Raw genomic sequence first — 16,655 nt, 5'->3', positions numbered from 1 at the left:
TTGAGACACGGTCACCAGACTCTTGGCTGTTCGCACAAAGGGATGATTCTCAATTTGAATAGGTTCCACTAGGGCTTGATAGTCCTGGCCCTAGATCTCTAACACAGCACGGCACCACAGGATGATCTGGGAATTTGGAGGCAGAATTACCGGCCGGTTTCTCCTCTTTTGTTGGCGAACCTTTGTTGAGCACACAGCACACTGATAGTCTTTTGAATGACTCTTCTGGAAGCAGGCGAGGCTGAAGATAGTTTGATTCAATGCTTCAAGCACTTCGGAGTAACAATTTTTAAGGACATTAGTCCCTAGGATCACAGGGTGTCCTCCTTTATCTCCTGCTTGTACCACAATCACGCCTTGCTGTGGTAAGGTGGCTTCTCCCACCTGAACAGTAGGTTCCCAATACCCATGGACTTTCACTGGCTTACCGTTGCTGGCAATGATATCTAGCCAGGACTCTGGTGGCTGGGTGAGGAGACTTGGATCCCAGAACTTGTCAAAGGCAGGTTGTTGAATGGTGGTGACCTGTGACCCAGTATCCAGCAGGGCTTCAAAGGGTATCCCGTTGATACATATTTTAATTTTTGGACGGGATCCTACATATTTAGGCATCCAGCTTGGATCCTTTGGACCTACTGTTCTACCTCCCGAGGGGCGGTCCTCTGCCTCAGGGGTTGCCCGTTGTAACTGCCAGCACATTGATTCAGTATGTCCATATTTCTTACAATAGTGGCAGACAGGCTGCTTTCTACTTCTAGACCGGTAACTCGGTTGCCCATCAGGTTCTTTTGGATATACATCCCTATAGGCAGGTGGGAGTCTTGGAGGAAAAGGGCCTTCATCTTCCAGTAACAATGGTCTCTCCCACTCCTCTACTTTCTTGCACACTTTCTCTAAGCTTAGAGTAAGATGGTTCACTTGCTCCATTAGTGCTGCCACTACATGTTGTGTCCAGCTTGTCCAGAGCAAACTCAGTCAGTTGTGGCCACAAATCGAGTTTGGCTGCCCAGTAGTCCAGGGGATCTTCGATGTGGGGTGACAGGCTGCACTCCAAGTATGCCACAACCTGTTGGTTCAGGTTCTGCTCTAGGTCTAATTGCTTCTGCTGGTGAGTAGTTTCTTCAGGAGGCGGGTGAAGAAAACTGCTCATCAGCGACTCTAGACTTAAGTTGCTGCTGAAGGAGCTGGTACTGCTCCTGACCCCCCACCCCAGCAACTATTGCAGTCGAATGTGAGCGCAAAGGTCTCACCCCCCCCGTTCAGACCTGCGAGAGGAGGACGATGGCGGACATAGGCAGTGGCCAACTGACTACATAGGATGTCTCGATAGTAGTTCAGTTTGTCTTCCCTCTCAGCAGGTGTAAAAAAGGCCCCCATTTTGGACCGGTAGCGAGGATCTAACATGGTGGAGAGCCAGTAGTCACCCCAAATGGTGATAATTCGGCTGTCACTACACAACCAAGTGAGTTGCTCCTCCTCTCCTGTCACCTGTGTAGAAAAAATAGCCATTTCTCTATGCATTGCTTGTGCTCAAATGTCCTCCTCTAGTTCAGCCCCCACAGGGCTCATGTGGCCATGAGATGTAGTTGCCACATCTCCTGTCTCCTGTCCAGCCAGATTTAGCAGCATGTGCTCCAGGACATGAATCAGTGGAATTACGTTGTTCGTCCCGAAGTCCTGGCAACTGACAAATAAAGTGGCCACCTCAAAGGGCCCGAGCAAACGGCAGGTGTCACGCATGAGCTGCCACTGGCTAACATCAAAGTTACACAGGAGAGTACCTCTGTCCATCTGTACCATCAAGAAATCATTTCTGGCCTTTCTCTGTTCATATAATCGGCCCAACATATGGAGGGTGGAATTCCAATGGGTGGAAACGTCGAATATCCGCCTATGTTGGGGGATGCTGTTCTGCCGCTGTAGCTCAAGGAGGGTGTGCTTTGCAGTGTACGAGTGGCTGAAGTGCATGCAAAGTTTCCTGGGCATTTTCAGGATGTCTTGCAGATAGGGTGAATACTTCAGGAACCGATTAACAACCATATTAAACACATGCGCCATGCCCTCCTTGACACAGGGTTGACACCGTGTTCTTCACGTTGTCAGTCTCCATGGTTCTGATTTTGACTATTTGAGGAGAAAGCCAGGATTCAATTTCTTGATGAATGATGCAGAGCAGTTCCTCCCCTGTGTGACAATGCAGAACAGTGTGACAGTGCCGTGACGTGCACATGTGGTATGCTGGAGGAGCACTGTGAATTGTCCTTGCAGTGGAGGCTGAGGACACGGTGGAGGATGAGGAGGCAGAGGCGTACATTGCTGCAGGAACGTGGAGGCGGAAGCAGCATCACCTGGCCAAGTTGCTGGTGTGGCTGGGTAGGAACCACATTTATGCGGTTGGCTGTAAAGAACATATATTGTCCTTGACCGTAGTTACAGCTCCACACGTCGGCGCTGCCGTGCACTTTGGCAGACACTGACAGGCTCAAGGACTGGCCCACCTTCTGTTCTACATATGTGTGCAGGGCTGGTACTGCCTTTTTCGCAAAGAAATGATGGTTTGGGACTCTGCACCTCGGCTCGCCACAAGCCATCAGTTGTCTGAAAGGTGCAGAGTCCACCTCTTGGAAAGGGAGACACTGCAGCACCAGAAACTTAACCAGGAGCAGGCTCAGCTTCTGCGCCATTGGATGAGTGCACACATACTATTGTCTCTTTGCAATCTCTTTGGTAATCGATTGCTGATGGAATGACTGATGAGAAGTATGAGGAGGAGGAGCAGGAGCATCAGGACCAGCAGATGATGGGAAAGACAGACAGCTCCCTTCGGCTGAGGTAGTGGACTGCATGACATTGGGTGCATGCCACTGGGTAATGCAGCGGTTTCTGCGGCAGACTGGACCACCATATCGGAGCCATGGTTCTCCCAGGCCACTTTATGGTGACGCTGCATGTGTTGACGCAGGGCGGTGGTGCCAACATTGGCACCCTGGCCATGCTTCACCTTCTGCCCACATATTCGGCAAATGGCCATGTTCACCTCCTCCGGCGGCCTAACAAAAAATTGTCACACTGCCGAGTATGGCATTTTCCCCCCAACACTCTGAGCTGACTGCCTGCTACAGCTGCCTCTATGAAACCCTGCACCGCTACTTTCCGCGTAGTGGGTGGTCTACCCCGGGCACATTTGGCTCTCGACCGCCCACTGCTGCTACCCTGCTGACTCACACTGGGTGCTGGTCAAGACACGACTGCTAGATGCTAGATGATACCGGGAGTTCAGGCCTCTCGCTGCGACTCGTGCTGCCACCCCCCTCCCCCTTCTTCTGCTGTCTGCGACAGAAACATTTTGGCCATACACCCCCAAAAAAAAGAAATATAACAATCACAATTCACTGCAGAATGGCTAATGGGACGTACATATCTTTCCGATTAACACACCCAGTAAATGACTGTAGTACAATGTAACTTCACCGCTGAACGGCAATTATGATATACCAGTATATTTTTTCATTTTTTTCCTATTAATACACCCCCCAAAAAATGGAAAACAATGTGAATCACTGTGAAAGCTGCCTTTATGTAAATTACTTTTGGATACATTGATGACCTGTGGATCTGCTTCAGTAAAGTACTGGAAGTTTTTTAAAAGCTCTAGTCTCCTTATTCAATATCATCATTACTACTACTCTCAACATTTGCACCTAGCGGTGCTGGCGTCACGAACACAGGGGCCCAGCTACCACAAGCACCCTAAACACCCCCACCATCAAGGGCACCTCAACTTCCATCTGGCTAATGTTCCCTGTAACCGAGAGTGCCCCGGAGGATTTTGTGCTGTCTTCCAATCCACTGCACGCCGGCCCCAAGGGACAACTTTACTGTGAGTACAACCATCCTCGACACCTTATCACGCACATTATCCCTAGGGTGTCCGGTCGTTGCAATTCACAGTCCACTGGGTACATGTGGTTCCAGCCCAGGCACACCAGCAACATGGCAGGTGATGGCAATGCCGCCTCTGTGCTGTAATGCTGAGATTTCTGTGCCAATGTACTCTTCTGCCTCCTCATCCTCCACCTTATCCTCACCCTCCCCTCTAGGCATGGTTCACAGTGGTCCTCCAGCATATCACCTAAGCTAGGCTTTGTCACGTGGTTCTGTAGTGTACAGGAGCGAAATGCCCGTCACTACAGAAGGGTCACTTGGGTATTGTCGTTCCCCCTGTATTTAAGGGGAGGTTGGTATAAAACATCTTATAATGTCATGCTATGTATTTTCCTGTTACTGTGAAACGTGCATATGCAGGCCGGCTAGGGTGTCATTCCAGCTCTGAGTCACTAGAGGGAGCTAGGGAACCCTAGGTTATATAAGGCCCAGTCAGGAAGTAGTAGCAGGAGTCAGACAGTGGGAGCAGAGGTCAGAAATGATCCTGTGTCTGAGAGAAGGCCAGGCTATGGGCCTGTGAGAGCAGAGCAGGCCTGAAGCCTGCCGGCTAGGAGAGGGTAGTAAAGGCCCTGTAACCGGGTTCCGGATCCAAGGAGAAGGTTCCCCTCCTGAGTCATCATCCGTTCAGATGAAACAGCATAAGTAAGCCATCAGCCAAGACACAGAATACCACAGAGGCCGATCAGATAAAGCAAGAGGTACTCAAGATAACAGAGGAGGTACTAGATAAGGACAGCTTCAAGGGTACGCCGGATAAAGGGCATTAGACCTTGGAGGGAAAGTCACATGTGTCAGGACCAGTCAGGAATAGTGTGCAAGCCGCCTGTACTGCATCTCCTGCAATCAACACTCTGTATTATACATTGCTAAGACCGGCCATCCTGTAATTCCAAGAACCACCTGTATTCTTATAGAAAACCAACTGTCTTTCATGGAACGGCGCTTCCAACTGCGTCCATGTATTATTATCGCTGATATTCAGTAAAGTTCCAGTTTTTGTTGGCTACCCTATGCTTGCTTCATTCTTTTATAACATCATACACGGCGTGTCACCGTTTAATTGACACTGGCGTCACGAACTCTTTAACTACCTGCCTGTTCCAGCATTTGCCCCGATTTGAAGACGACAGTGGATCCCAGGTTAGTGGTCAATCTGCACTACAAAGCCCAGCATACACTACTGACCCCCTGGGACACTGCATCGTTCTTTTTGGCGTCACGAACAGGATCCGCATGCTTCTGAAGTGCAGAGAAGTGTGAACTGTGTGCTTTAGATATTCCACCACCGTGTTGCAAGGACTGCAGCCTTTGTTCCTAACTTGTGGATTGCAGTTGTGCCTGGGAGGAATCAGAGACGCTGTACTGTGTTGCGCTACCCCCAGAGAGAAAATCGCATTTGTGAACTGTGTTTTGTTGGACTTTTCATCGTCCTGCTTGCTGTCAGTGAGTTGCGGCATCAGGACCCTTAAGATGGCTGCCGACGCCATGAGGCTTTTTACTGCGCCATCAGGATGTGCAGAGGCGCGAAGATTTGGCGCCGAAACCTTCCCAGAAGAAGGAGGAGACGATTGCCCTGGAGCGCCACCCACCTTGAGGAGTGATGACGTGGCTGAGTTCCTTGGTGAGTTACGCCTGGGAGGCGGGCCTCAGATTGAGGTAGACCGGCCCCGTGTGTGGGAGGAGTCAGTGTCGACTCTGCAGCCAGTGAGTGAAGAGATGGCGTACGCGGAAGAGCCGGAGTTCGATACCACGTGCACCGAGGCCTCGTGCGAGTGGGGCGCCACTCCTCCGGACTTTCCTGAGTTGGGGCCATGGGACCCTCTAGCCTGGACGGCCACCCCCTGGGCCCAGGCCATGGACTTAAGTATCACCCGACCTGAGTCCCCACCGATCCGTCGCCGGCACGCAGAATGGCCGGCTATTATGGAGGAGTTGAGAGCCGCGGTGGCGAAAAAGAACACCAGCCGGAAAAAGCGGTTTGAAGAGATGGCCAAGTCCATACAAGGAGACTCCTTTCCGGGTAAGCCCCAGCTAGAAAGGCGCCGCGGGATCGTGGTGTCCTTTGATAAGGAAAAAGGCTACGGGTTTATCCAGGAGTTGGGGACTGGCCGGGACTTCTATGTAAACCGGCGATCGGTGAAGCGGCACTACCTCCCGGAGCATCTCCATAATCTGACTATGGGAGAGATCGTAGAGTATACCCCCGCCGAAAGTCTAAGGGGTCCCTACGCTACCGCAGTGACTCGCCCGAAGGCGCCGGCTGAGAACTGGGACTCTGAGAAAGAGAGGACAGAGCCAGTTGAGACAGAGAGAGAACACGTGGAACAGGCCCGAACCACCCATCTGCATGGCCAGGCGTACCTCAGTCCCGACGTTTTCTGGGAGCCCATCGTGCTGCAGGGGCTGGAAGAGCGATATCCCCCTCCGGATGCGGTGAGACGGGAGGAAGAGAAGGAGCGGCAAGACAGCTGCCGGCGGGCAGAGGAATGTGTTGAGGCCCGGCGTCAAGTAGCAGCTGCCATCGTTACCCCAGCGGTCACAGCCCCTGAACCTCCGGTAGCCCCGCTCACCTGCACGAAAGCTGAACTAGAGGCCCTGCGCAAGAGGGTGTATTGGGTGGCGGACCTCGGCTGCGCAGGAGGCGTGCGGTGGTTCCCGTTTACTAGGACGGATGCCAAAATGGAGGCCGTGAAAGACAAGCCTCCCCCTCTAAAGATTGTCAGGGGTGACGGTTTCCAAATGTGGCCGGCCTTGCCAGAACAATTGCTGCAGGTTCCCTACGTCGACTCGTCATCCGAGGAAGAACATGACACTCGCCTGTGAGTACTCTTTCCCTCATGTCCATCTCCTTAATGGCCGTTTAGTCCCTCCGGTTGGCAGAGCTGGTCAAGCTTGCTGCCAGTTACACACGGCCGGTGGCATCCTAGTTGAATAGTGTGCCACTGTATACCACTGCTTCCAGCTGCCCTTGTTATGTTTGGGACATCCGGTTCGCTGCTATAATCCCAGTTGTGCCTTAGTTTGCACCATTTTTTCCCTTTTACCCCCATTTCAGGTTGAAAAGACATTTTTATGTCAGCACTATTTTAAAGGGTAAGCAGGACTTGCCAGGATAACATGGCCCTGGTATTGTCAGAGTCCTGTATTGTCATTTTATATATGTGCTGCTGACAGTATTTAATAACCGGTTTTCTTATTCAAGTATATGTGCCCAGAGATGGACTTCCTATGTGCAAGCCTCTGAGAGGTTAATTTTATTATGGACTTATTTATTGTCATGGACTATCCTGGTTCTTTCAACATCCGCTGTGCCAGGTCAGCGCCCCCGTTCCACTCACTATCCTGTGAAAAAGAGAACGACGCCCCTTGTCACCAGACTTCACCTTTGCCAATTGGGTCTGATAAGAGTGTAAATGACATATATGTATGCATGCATGTGTCTTTCTCTATTTCAAGTCATGATTCCAGTTGGGCGGGCCCTTATGGAGTACGAGGTCGTACTCAGCTTAAAGCAGCGGGGTATGTAGTGTACAGGAGCGAAATGCCCGTCACTACAGAAGGGTCACTTGGGTATTGTCGTTCCCCCTGTATTTAAGGGGAGGTTGGTATAAAACATCTTATAATGTCATGCTATGTATTTTCCTGTTACTGTGAAACGTGCATATGCAGGCCGGCTAGGGTGTCATTCCAGCTCTGAGTCACTAGAGGGAGCTAGGGAACCCTAGGTTATATAAGGCCCAGTCAGGAAGTAGTAGCAGGAGTCAGACAGTGGGAGCAGAGGTCAGAAATGATCCTGTGTCTGAGAGAAGGCCAGGCTATGGGCCTGTGAGAGCAGAGCAGGCCTGAAGCCTGCCGGCTAGGAGAGGGTAGTAAAGGCCCTGTAACCGGGTTCTGGATCCAAGGGAAAGGTTCCCCTCCTGAGTCATCATCCGTTCAGATGAAACAGCATAAGTAAGCCATCAGCCAAGACACAGAATACCACAGAGGCCGATCAGATAAAGCAAGAGGTACTCAAGATAACAGAGGAGGTACTAGATAAGGACAGCTTCAAGGGTACGCCAGATAAAGGGCATTAGACCTTGGAGAGAAAGTCACATGTGTCAGGACCAGTCAGGAATAGTGTGCAAGCCGCCTGTACTGCATCTCCTGCAATCAACACTCTGTATTATACATTGCTAAGACCGGCCATCCTGTAATTCCAAGAACCACCTGTATTCTTATAGAAAACCAACTGTCTTTCATGGAACGGCGCTTCCAACTGCGTCTATGTATTATTATCGCTGATATTCAGTAAAGTTTCAGTTTTTGTTGGCTACCCTATGCTTGCTTCATTCTTTTATAACATCATACACGGCGTGTCACCGTTTAATTGACACTGGCGTCACGAACTCTTTAACTACCTGCCTGTTCCAGCATTTGCCCCGATTTGAAGACGACAGTGGATCCCAGGTTAGTGGTCAATCTGCACTACAAAGCCCAGCATACACTACTGACCCCCTGGGACACTGCATCGCTCTGCACCTTGTTAGCCTTGGTGAACTGAGCCACACTGGGGAGGAACTGCCCTGCATCAATAAAGAAATCGAACACTGGCTGTCTCCTTGCCAACTGATGATAGGAACCATGGTTACTGATAACAGGAAGAACATTTGGTCTGTGCTGCATCAGGCAGGGCTGGGTCACATGCGCACATCTTCGCTCTCATTGGCACCCGATTCCTCAAGAACTGCAAGAGCTGTTAGAAATGTCGAGGAAACTCTTACCGTGCGAAACACGCCCTTATTGATCTGCAAAGGCAAAATACTGTTCCGCCATATGTTAGACCGCCTGTATGAGCAGAGGAAGGCGGTCAACGATTTCTTAATACTGCAGACGGACAGGTTTACTCCCTGGTGTAATTTCCACGTTATCCAGTGGCAGCTCATGCGTGACACATGCCATTTGCTCAGGCCCTTTGAGGAGGCCATTTTATTTGTCAGTCAGCAGAACTACGGGATTGATTCCCTTCACATCCCGTTACTGTGAATCATGTGTTTTGAATTTTTTTCCATTACGGCGATCACCTCACAGAAAATTTAAAAAAATATTTTAACAGTTCTGACTTTTTGGGATGTGGGGATACCTGATATGTTTATTATTTTTATTGTTTATATATTTTTATATGTAAAAGAAGTAAAGGGGGGTGATTTAAACTATTAATATTTTAATGTTTTAGGGGTTTTTTGTAACTTTTTATTTTAACAATAACTAGAACCTGGCTAGAACCTGGGATGTTTTGATCCCTTGTCCCATTCACTCTAATAGAGCTTTCTTAGGGTGAATGGCATTATACTACATGCCCTGCTGAGCTGTGCCTCGTGCGCAGCATGCAGTTTACCATGGCAGGCCTGGAAAACTTCAGAAGTGCCCTGCCTGCCATGGTAACTGATCAGAGCCCTGATATTTCACTACGGGGGCTCCGATCGGAAGGCAGAGGGAGGCGCATCAATCTGCCTTACCTCACAGATGCCGCAATCGGAGTTGACTGCGGCATCTGAGGGGTTAAATGACGGGGTTTCGGCGGGATCGTTGCTCCCTGTTACTGAGGCTGGGTGTCTGCCGTATGATACATCCAGCACTCACCGTGTATGGAGGAGGCTCACTGCAGCAGCTCCATACATTCCCTCAGTCAACGTGACATACAGGTATACCAGATTTTTCATGACAAATTAATTTGGAACAAATCTAATTTCTTGTCGCACTTCAAATTTTTTAAAATTTTGCTCATCTCTACTCATCACATACAGATGTTTGCTCTCTTTATTTATGCCATGATACATGTGTTTTCCTTAGAGCACAGTCACCAGGATAATGTGTATAAGAATATGGTTGAACTAGACAAAGAACCAACACTGGCCAGAGCCATAGAAGCGTTGACAACCATGGGTAAAGTATCTTTCTTTACATTTATGAGACCATTTCTTTTCATTGCACCAAAGTCTTGATTACAGATCTACCTTTTTGTTTATGTAGCCCTTACAATCTACAATATGTCAGCATGGTTATAGACTACAAAAATAAACCCCTGTGTACCTAGCCTTTCTGCCGCCTGAGGCCAAAACGTAAAGGGCGCCCCCTCAATGCCAATTTCTTAACCTAACCCCTTCGCCACAATGAAAGCGCTCATTGCCCATGGCCCTTCTGCTGCCCCCCTCTTGCCCCTACCTGATGCTGCCTGAGGCGATCGCCTCACCTGGCCTCATTGATGGTGCACCCCTGCCTGTGTAGTCTAATCCTTCAGTCTTGTGTTACTCCACTCCCGATGCACTTCAGCCCCCACAGTATATATGGGATGAAAAACAAAACTAGCGTCATGGCTTCTGTTTCTGAATGGATCCCAATGAGTCCTGATGGATCCCATTGATATAACTTTGTGTCCTAAAGGATTCTGTAGGCCTATCAGTAGATCAATAGGCTACACTAATGTGAACCATCTTCCAACCTAGAAGCAAAAAGTCCCTTGACCACTTGTAGAGGGTTTCAGCTGCTTCAGTTTTGATTTTTCAAGGTATATCACTGAAAATAAAAAATTAAAAGTTTAACCTTTCCAAAATCTGGAGTCTGTAAAACAAAAGAAAATGTGATATTTCATTAATAATGTCTCTCATTTTCAGACGATATCAGTGATGATGTGTATGTGAATGTGGATGATCTAAACAAAGAAGCAGAACTGAAGAGATCTAAGGAGAAGAAAACACCAAAAACCATGAGTAAAGCTTATTAAATATCCATTCTGAGCAGTCTGAAATAAAATGCGGTCATCGGGAGCAGGCAGTTCCGAGAACAGCCGCCGGGGGCCTTCATCGGGCTGTTCTCGAAACTGCCTGCTCCCGGTGACCGCATTTCATTTCAGACTGGCTCCCGGCACAGGTAAGGGCTTACCTGTGCATCGCCGGACGGGTGAGTCTACCTTACTAAAGATGGCAGCTCGCATGTGTTCGCTGGCGAACACTGTGAACTGACCATCGCTGATTCTGAGTCTAGTCTAAACTTGTGCATCTGAACACAAATGCAAAATACATCTAGGTAGAAGATAAAATGATGGCGTTTAGTAATTTATAAAATACAGGGGGAAATGTATTAACACTGGGGTAGCAACCAATCAGATTCCACCTCTTATTTTTCAGAGCTCCTTTGGAAAATGAAAGGTAGAATCTGATTGGTTGCTAGGGGCAACTAAGCCAGTTTTCCTTTACACCAGTTGTGATAAATCTCCCTGACTGTGTCATCCATGAGTTCACATTATAAACCGTCGGCAGCACGTCCTAAACTCCATAGGGTGCCTCCACATGTGGCAGATTCTATTGAAGAAATACACTTGTACGGGTGTCATCGATGCCTCTACAAGTAATTTTACGTTTTGCACACGACTGTATGGCTTTTTCTGTATTTTGTGGTCCGCAAAAAACAGGTCTGCAAAAAAATACGGATGACGTTCCATTTTTTTGCGGAATGGAATAGCTGGCCCCTAATAGAACAGAACTATCCTTGTCCGTTATGCAAACAATAATAGGACATATTCTATCTTTGAGCAGAATGGAAAAACGGAAATACGGAAACGGAAGGCATACAGAATACCTTCCTATTTTTTTGCGGATCCATTGAAATGAATGGTTCAGTATATGGTCCGTATACGGAATGCAAAAAACGGAACGAAAACCCGTTTGTGTGCAAGAGGTCTTAGGCTCCATTCACACGTCCGCAACGTGTTTTGCGGACCGCACATTGCCGGCACTAATAGAATATGCCTGTTCTTGTCCACAATTGCTGACGTGAGACATCACCTTTAACTGCTTAGGTTGTGGGGTAAGCAGCCTCTTATACATATGTCTTTTGGTCACTGATATGGTGGTCAGTGTATAGTGGACAGTAGTGGATGTTGGGCTCAGGGGGTTAGTAAGACCATAGGTGGCTAGGGTTAATAAGACCTTTGTTGGGTTGAATGCACAGCAGCCTGGTATAGGCAAGTGATAAAGTACAAAGTGAGGTACTCAATACTGGACTGTGGATCATCAGTATACCTCCAATATCAGGTGGATCATCAGTATACCTCCAATATCAGGTGGATCATCAGTATACCTCCAATATCAGGTGGATCATCAGTATACCTCCAATAGCCTCTCTGCTGCCTGAGCCGAAAACTTAAACTGCACTCCCCCTCCCCAATGCCAACTTCTTAACCTAACCCCTTCCCTTCAGCCCATGGTCCTTCGGCTGCCCCTCTCTTGCCCCTATCTGGTGCTGCCTGAGGCGATCGCCTCACCTGGCCTCATTGGTGGTGTCCACCTGTCCAATATAGTGTATCTGACTGCTATGATGTGTATGCATTTACCGCAACCTATAAACTGAAGGGCCACAGTAGTTCTGGCTGTCTGGCCTTCAAAGAATAGGAATCCTAAAATCTAATGAGGCCTGGGGGTCTCATGAACAAGTATTTAATGGGGTCCTTCCTTTCTGATTGTGCTGGTAAAAAGACGAAAGAATACTGCACTTAGTGTAATATCCTGCATCACCTTTGGTTAGGACTGCTTGCTGCTTGCTCTGTGTTTGTCTTGACTCAGGCTGTTCCTATAATTTTTTTTCTTCTGCGCTTTACAGTGAAGGTCAGCTTTCTAAGACAGGTTGCTGTGTATAAGCACAAGCCCACCATAGGATAAATCTAAACTACAAGTCACCAAATGATAAGGAAGGGAAGGCTAGCACCATGTTTGGGTTGTGCCAAAAGAAAGACCTAATGCTTGTATATCTCGAGTACAATATTGTATTACTCTAGGTCACTAGACAAGAACTCACTATTGTGCTGAAATTCTTCTCCTTTATTTCAGAAGTGTCAACCAGAATAGCCACAAAGGCACGGTTAGTTCTAGCAGCTTTGATATTTCTATTTATCATGTTCCTCTTTTTGATTGTCATCACAAGTCTCCTGTTAAAATACTGTAAGTTTTGGTTATCGTGTTTTCTTCTTCTTCGTCTGCCTCTTCTTCTAGTTCTTATTTGGGTAGAACACAAGGCAAAGGGTTCCCTTCTCTGATGAGTCGGGTTTTCTGCTTCATCAAATAGATGTTCATTGGTATGTCATCGAGAACAAAAACCCTGCAAAAATTGCTGGTAGGACACATGCTGGTGGTGGAAGTGCTATGGTCTGGGGAATGTTTTTGTGGCATTCTCTAGGCTCCGCTCATCCACGTGGAAGGCACTCTCAACCAATTTGGCTAGGAATCCATACTTACAGATCACATACACCCCATATATGCTGATTGTCTTCCATGGGACAGATGGGATTTTCCACCAAGAGAATATGACATGCTAGTAATGTCCAACATTGGTTGGAAGAGCCTGACCAAAACATCCAAGTACTACCCTGGCCTCCTAATTCCCCAGACCGAAACCCAATTGAGCCTCTGTGGGACCACCTCGATGGTTGTGTTTGCTCTATGGATCCTCCCCCAGGCACCCTCCAGCAGCTGTGGGATGCAATGCAGTCAGCATGGCTCCAGATACCTGTGACAACCTACCAGGACCTTACTGAGTCACCCCCAGCCCTGTCTAGCTGCTGTAAACTGCACATGGCGGTTACTCTAGCTATTAGGTGGTGGTCATAATAATGTGACTCCACTGTGTAGTTTTTCACTTATCTGCTCTTAATTCCACAGATTTGGCAATGAGTGAAGAGATGTCACATCAGAAGAATCATGGTAAGCATTCTCTACACTATGTTGCACTATGTACTTTTAGTATCGTACCTCCAACATACTCTTGGTAGATTATAGATTTCTGAATCTAGAGAAGATGAATGTAAAGATAGATAGAAAATAGATAGATAGATAGATAAATATATAGATACATATGAAATAGATTCCTAAAGGTCTATGTCAGTGAAGGGGATCAATGCTAATATCCCTGGTGGTCTAGGGTAAAGACTAACATGTGCATCATGAGATCATTAAAGTCATGTTTCTGTTGATCTTGCAGGGGGGGTTAATAGTGATTTCTGGAGATGTATGCTAGTGAAGTCAATGATAATATCCCTGGTGGTCTGGGGTATAGAATAGGTTAACTCCTACTAGCACCAGTACTGAAAATTGCTGGAATACTCTTTCTGGCTTCAGCTTTTTGTTAACTTCCCTGTGGTTTAGGTTTATAAGATTTACACTTAATTGCAGTAGATAACCACCACCTACTACAACCCCAACAAGAACTATTATCTTCATGTACAGTTCCAGTCCATTCAAGTCAACCTTCTTACCTTAAAGGAGGTTTCCAGGGTGTTGGATCAGCTTTTATAAGGGCTGTGGTGCTTGTATAAGCTACAGTTTTTTTTATTTTTAACTCATTGATCGACCTGCACACCTTCTACTTAGTGGCAGCAATGCAAGGTTTTGCAGTGTCATCCCATTACCCACTACTAAACAGTGGTGCAGGGTATTGCAAGGTAACCGAGAAAAAGTTTGATGAGGGTGTAGTGTTCACACAAGTGCTGCAGTCCCTTCAAACAGCTGATCGTTGGTGGAGCCAATAGTCCGACTCCCAACAATCTGGTGTTGGCCTGTCATTAGAATTGCCTATCAATATGCTGATCCTGTAATACCCTCTTAACCATACAAACAGGAAAAATAATCATATGTGCTCTTACACCTCTGTTAACGGTGTGCGAGCTGATATACTGTAAATGTCTTAACTAATAAGTAACTCACGTGTTTCTCATTTGCTCTGTCTTAAGAAAAGAGATTGGAGATTACTCTTAGTTACTTTTAGCATCAGAGTCTGTGAACATGAAATTGCAGCAAGCCCCTGAGGAGCCAGAGCGGAGGAAGGCAGTGGTACTTTGGCTGAAGAAAGTCTATCACAGTGGATTTCCTCACACGGTTGCTCCCTAGGGCCATTGCATTGACAGGAAGGTGCACCCTTTTTTCCCTTGGGGCACTTTCTGGTTTTAGGGCTCCAGCCAGATGGTAGTTGGGGTGCCCTTGCTGTTAACATTTGTATGGGTGAAAGGCAGGGCGTGTAGGGTGTGCAATGGCTGACATTTCCTTTCTCTCTCCCTCTTTCTTAAGAAGTATTTCAATCTAAAGATGACTCTCTCTTGGTAGATAATGCAGAGATGGTTGGTCTGTGTAGCGGAAGGCCTAGGTCTGAGAAGTGGTGCACATGGACTTTGCCCCCTATCTCCTTTCCTGCTAACACTAGACTCCACAACTAGACTAAGCTAGGGGTAGAGCTTCCCTCAGGACCATGATAGAGTTTATCTCCATCACTTCCATACATTACCATACTGGGGACCCAAAGCATAAAATGACTTAACAAAAATGAACAAAACAATTTGTAAGTACCTACTGCTCTGGGGTACTGCAGAGTAAATTTGGAAATGTGAGGGTAAGGCCACATGTACAGTTTTTTTAAAGAAGTTTTTTAAGCCCAAACCAAGAGTGGATTCAAAAAGGAGAAGTCATATCTGCAGGGGTGCATCTAGCCTCCCTGCTGTCTGAGGCAAAAACTGAAATGGCGCCCCTCCCTCCCTAATGCCAATTTCTTAACCTCAGCTCTTCCCTTCAGCCCATGACCATTCCGCTGCCCCTCTCTTGCCCCCACCTGGTGCTGCCTGAGGCGATCGCCTCACCTGATCTCATTGGTGGTGCACCCCTGCATATCTGTCTCTTATACTTTTGCACCTTTTGGGGTCTACACCTGGCTGTGGCTTCCAAAATTGCAAAAGTTTCATGTGTGGCGGTACCTTCACAGATCTGGAGACTACTATAGATGGAATCAATTTGTCCAGTTCTATATTCTCACAAAACTGGAGTGACTTACAGTTTTGAGAGTCTGCAGGGAGAAGCAATTGCCAAAAGTTAAAGGTAATGCGTGTCTATGAGCATCCAGCTTACACATATACATGACGATATATGAATAGAGATGAGGTAATCAATTCTAAACTAATCATTATTTAGATTCATCACACATTTTACAAAACATTCTTCTGTCAAACGAATCTGAAGTTTTGGTGATTTGTTTTGGACAAATCGTTCAAAACTGTGATCGACATTGTACTTTTACAGGAAGACAGGGCAGGGAGGATGAAGACAGAGGACCACATGTGCGGCGGACTCGACAGTGGCCAGGGGTCCCCTTTTAGTGACGTAATAAATATTTTGTCGTGACGCCAGTTGCAGTGAAGCAGCAAGGACACAGGGCCCCTTTTAGTGTTGTGGTGGTACCCAGGTGTAGGAATGCCAGAGTGGTGTAGGGTGGCCTAACTGTCCCTTAATGGTGTTGCACTTGTCACTGTGCTCCTACCTGGATACGATGGACCCCGGGCAGTGTTGTCCAAAGCAGAGCAAAGGGGTAGTTGGTAAAGGGGATGAAGAAATAAATCGAGTCCAGACCTTGTATATAGTAGAACAGCAGCTTTACTTTCAATGAATGTTTCTCCAAACAGTTTAAAGGCTTTGTCTTGGTTTCCAGCAGGCGTTAGCATGAACTGTAGCAGGCAAACTCCTCTGTGCTACATCAGTCGCACTCAGGCTCCGCTGTGCTAACAGGCTGGCTATGGAACTCAGCTTCTTCTTTATGCTGTACTTCACTTTATGTGGTCTGGTCTGTCTCTAACTTTATCCAGGGAATCTATACCTCCTGGCTTCAGAGGCTCTATGCTTTGGCCTCCAGATCCAGCTGAG

The 16,655-nt window shown here is 47.4% G+C and overlaps 1 protein-coding gene across 8 annotated transcripts in view; it reads left to right on the top strand.

Moving 5' to 3' along the window:
- The window catches only part of LOC122927361 (CD209 antigen-like protein C), a 99,957-nt gene that overhangs the window by 39,806 nt on the left and 43,496 nt on the right, over nucleotides 1–16,655 (top strand). For 2 of the 8 annotated variants that reach the window (XR_006387780.1, XM_044279144.1), the window contains exons 2-5: nucleotides 9,778–9,870; nucleotides 10,599–10,694; nucleotides 12,810–12,840; nucleotides 13,638–13,679. Coding sequence is in view for 7 of the 8 variants with exons in the window: in XM_044279144.1 (XP_044135079.1) it covers nucleotides 13,646–13,679 (34 nt within the window). In the remaining variant the exon portion in view is untranslated. The other 6 variants (XM_044279140.1, XM_044279139.1, XM_044279145.1 and 3 more) reach the window with 5 other exon arrangements.

This window comes from Bufo gargarizans, chromosome 2, assembly GCF_014858855.1.
Source record: "Bufo gargarizans isolate SCDJY-AF-19 chromosome 2, ASM1485885v1, whole genome shotgun sequence".
In the NCBI taxonomy this organism is placed as follows: Eukaryota; Metazoa; Chordata; class Amphibia; order Anura; family Bufonidae; genus Bufo; species Bufo gargarizans.
Note: the sequence above shows the minus strand (reverse complement) of the source record. Positions and strands in the feature narration are given on the sequence as shown.